This window comes from Trypanosoma cruzi, genomic scaffold (genome assembly GCF_000209065.1).
Source record: "Trypanosoma cruzi strain CL Brener 1047053517167 genomic scaffold, whole genome shotgun sequence".
Classification (NCBI taxonomy): Eukaryota; Euglenozoa; class Kinetoplastea; order Trypanosomatida; family Trypanosomatidae; genus Trypanosoma; species Trypanosoma cruzi.
Window position 1 is genome coordinate 35,192 of NW_001849497.1, and position 3,982 is coordinate 39,173.

The 3,982-nt window shown below is 54.7% G+C and overlaps 3 protein-coding genes across 3 annotated transcripts, besides 2 other annotated features; all 3 read right to left on the reverse strand.

Moving 5' to 3' along the window:
- Positions 1 to 224, reverse strand: Tc00.1047053511793.10 (mucin TcMUC, putative; the record flags this gene model as incomplete). The annotated part of the gene is made up of 1 exon (XM_798107.1): positions 1 to 224. A coding segment is annotated over one exon (224 nt), but the record flags the coding sequence as incomplete, so codon positions are not given.
- Positions 1 to 3,982: a sequence feature (areas not merged during assembly with more than two copies in the genome that could not be assigned to a particular haplotype).
- On the reverse strand, positions 1,044 to 1,637 carry Tc00.1047053511793.20 (uncharacterized protein; the record flags this gene model as incomplete). Its single annotated transcript, XM_798106.1, has 1 exon — positions 1,044 to 1,637. The coding sequence occupies one exon, from the start codon at positions 1,635 to 1,637 to the stop codon at positions 1,044 to 1,046; it is 594 nt and encodes a 197-aa protein (XP_803199.1).
- Tc00.1047053511793.30 (mucin-associated surface protein (MASP), putative) lies at positions 3,551 to 3,982 on the reverse strand (the record flags this gene model as incomplete). Its single annotated transcript, XM_798105.1, has 1 exon — positions 3,551 to 3,982. A coding segment is annotated over one exon (432 nt), but the record flags the coding sequence as incomplete, so codon positions are not given.
- Positions 3,786 to 3,822: a microsatellite.

Here is a 3,982-nt window from a genome sequence, read left to right on the forward strand (position 1 = left end):
CCATTTGCATTATGTCCCGTTCCGGACGCCGTTTTTCCTGACCGTAATTCATCAACATCCGTATCCGAATTATGTTCCCCACCGAGCTCATTTAGCACTTCTGAAACAGTAACCTTTACATTAACTTCTTGTTCAGGTTTAACCTCGCTTGCTGTAGCTCGCGCGGAAGAGAAGTAAAACAGAGCAAGCACCAACAGGGCGCACAGCAGACGGCACATCATCATCGTGAGTGTGGTCGTTCAGTGGTGTGGAGCTGATCTGCACAGTGAGGGACATGGAGAGCAACAGGGGAGTCGAGAGGTGCGGCAGACACACACAGAGGGCACACCACATGAGGAGAGGGCAGCAGCCAGGCATGCACCGTACGCCGCACACCACGCACGACACACACTCCAATCCACGGCAGCAGGCAGCACACACACACAGCCATGCCGCAACACCAACACACAGATGGAGGAGGGAGAAGCAAACAGGAGCGGCACACAAGGCTCCACCGCATGTGCATACGGCGAGAGCGGTCCGTCGTGTCGGCACCCCTCACGGAGGGTACGCACACACACAAGAGGAGGTGCAGCGCACACAGCAACACAAAAGAAAGTAACAGTAAAAAGAGAATGATCCCCGCACACCACGTGGATTGTTGGTCCACGGGAAGTGCAGCCAACAATTCGGTTTTTGTTCTTCCTGCTTCTCGCCGTCAAATTGTTGCAATAGACGTTTGTTTTCCCTTCCGTCGCTGTGACACCTGATTCCTCACCGTTTATTGCGGTGGAAATGAAAATATTTGAGTGGACTCCCACACACCAGGACGCACCTTCGCCCTTATTTATTGGTGCATGGAAGGGCATGTGTGTTTGGTGGCGTCTCGTCCATATATTCTTCTGGGTGCACATTCTCCTGCAGGCTGAGGGCGGGATGACGCTCTGTCGCGGTGCACTTCCCTCGCATGCCGCCCACTGTGATTCATCCTGCATCACCCTCTTTCACATATTCCGTGGTGCCACACCGTTGATATTATTGCAGCCGCTGTGGTTCCGCGTATTTCACGCATTTGAATGTGCCACAATACATCCGCTCGTGTGGCTGCCGCATCCAAACAGCGGTGCCCAACACCGTGAGCGGCAGTCCACATCCTTGCATGTCCCAACGCAGTGGTGTTGGACTGTCAGCCAGGCGACACACAACAGGAGAGTCTTGTGCTGGCAGAGTACAACACACGGAGCTGCAGTGAATGACTCGAGCGGGGACGCATCTATTGGTCGCAAAGCAGTGAAAAGGAGTCGGGCAAAACAATGCCGGCTGCACTCACGACACCATATCCACAGCCAAAGCATGCGACGTGATGTGTGTTTCACTGGTGCTGTGAAATGCCTGCAGACGACGTCACTAGTGGAGGCACACCACCCATGATCGGCGAACTGAAAATAATCGGCATGGGAGGCCACAAGAGGCAGCAACGACGCCAGCAGCAGGAGCAGCTCTCTCCCTCTCTCTCTCTGTTGCCTCCAAGAAGTAAACATTCCACCAGCCACAGCTGACTGTGCCATCGTGACACTCCATGCACGTCGTGGCTGCGCCAACACATCCTGTTCCCTGCAGCGCCTCAAAAGATGCCTCACTCCGTCCACTAAGTGCATCGGTGTGGGCCGTGCCTCGGCTGTTCGTGAGGACCACAACGATGTGAGGGTCACCGAGTCGCAGCATGTTTGTTGTGACGTTGTTGCATGGCACCCGCACACACACACACACACGCAGCGCCTGCATCCTCCCTGTTGTGTCCGCCCTCTGCCGGAGTGGCCACACACACGGGCAGCAGCAAAATCACTTCACCCTCGACGACACAAAATCAACACCGACATCCCTCGCGACGCAAAGATCTCGATTGCCAGCACGGACTTCCTGCCGCCCTGCCATCGACGCTGAAACACGGCACAGTGCACGCACTTATTTTCCTCGTGTGCAGTCAGCCGTTTGCTTCACACATTCTCCGGTGGGCTGACGTCCATAAAAGCACACCACAAAAGGCCACTGTGATCGCACAAGCTCTTGCGATGAGCGTCTGTGTGTGCATGGATCCGCTGCTCACACGTGCTGGCAGGCAGCCTGCAGCCGGTGCCCTCGTGCCAGTTCATCGGCTCCAGAACAGAAAAGAGAAAGTGGCCAATTCCAAATGCATTTATTCCCACCAGCAGCACCAACACGCTGGTCGCCAGCCGTCATTCCTCAGCACATCCAGGAATGCCGAAAAGTGACGTGGAGCTGCCAGCCAGCAATGCCACAATCCCCGCACACATGTCGGCTCCACCAGAGAAGGCACACAATTTACAAGCGACACCCTTCACATGTCATCCGAACATCATTCCGACACACCGCGACACGCCAAACAGAAGTATTCGTCACTCCATGCACCTCCCCACACAATCAAATAGTCCACGCACCACGCACGGCAGCAGCTCACACGCACTCAGACAAATGTTCCTCGGATCAGTGTTATCCACGTGGTGTGGTGGGAAGTAAACAAAAGAGACGGGCTGCCAAACCCCAAAGAGTGCCACAACTGGCCGCAAGTCAATGGAACGCAGCCACTCAAATGAATTCAGTCCTAATGCCCTCAACCTCCCGCATTCCCCCACTAAAACCCCAAGAGACGCAAATCAAAGGCATCGTCAAATAAAGTCGCTGCGCAACACCAAGTGACGCCGCAGTGCCTCCTGCTGTCATACGGGGCCGTTGTGGACGCCTTCACGGGGACAGACACCCACCGGATATTCCAAACGGCGCTGTGCACCTGCGACGCATCCGACGCTTTGGGACGCACGTGCCTCACTATCACCAGAGACGCCCACGCGCCGTCGGACGCCCCACACAATCAAAGACGCAAGTATACGTCAGAGTGACAACGAGACATCCGCTAGCAATCACACCGCAGGCATCATCACAAACAGCACCAGCAGCGCTTCAGTCAACTGTGGGGTGCCATGGACCAACTGACGCATGGCGTATGTAGAAGAAAGAGCGTGGCGGCTTTAGAAGGATACGAGTAGCTGACACTTCCTTAACAGGATGAAAACAATATGGAAACAATATGAAAAATTCAGGCGTCCACAGTCAATGCAAACCGCCGATCACAAAAGCGGAATGGACGCACTCAACCACAACACAAGTAAAACAATGAAAAAAAAACAAAAACAAGAAGGAAAAAGTGTGGGACGACCAGCGCACACACTCTCATTGCTCCCGTAAAGCCCAACAGGGAGAGAGAGAGAGAGAGGTCGCCCACTCAATGCAATGGAAACAAAAACAAAACAAAACAAAAGTTACGGTGCTCCGCCCATGCAGCCAGGCAGAACGGCAGCGGTGCGTGTCGTGCAAAAGAGAGCACCAACGGGCCTGCATGGGTGTGCATGCAATATATACAATGGGCACATTATGTGTGTGCCTCGTGGGATGAGGTGAGAGCGGGAGTCCATGCAAGGGGACACACACACAGAGAGTGAGTGAGAAGGACGAGTGTGTGTGCGGGCGGTGCATGGCTCTCTCTCACTCACTCTCACGCGGCCACCACCGCAGCAGCAGCCGCACACGCAACAACAAGAAGAAGAGGCAAAAGAGGGGAGGTGGCGTGGGAGACCGCGGTGCTGCTGTCACTGTCGCCTGTATTTGCGGTGGCATTTGTACGAAGGGCGTTTGTATCCTTCGCGGATTCTTCGCCATTTTCCGCGGGGTGTTCGTGCTGTTGATGTTGTTGGACTTGTGCTTCATCACTTTGCTGCTGCTTTTCATTATCTTCTTCTTCCTCTTCCTCTTCTTCTTCTTTTTCTTGTCGTGTGTGTCCAGTGCCGGATGTCGTTCCTGCCGATCCTTCGGCTGGCGAGGAGTTGTTAGCCGCTGCTGCAGCAGACGTCTGATCTCCTGTCGAAGAGTCCCCTGTTGTGTTAGTTGGATTACTGCCTGGGGACCCCGCTTCACCACCGCTGCTGCC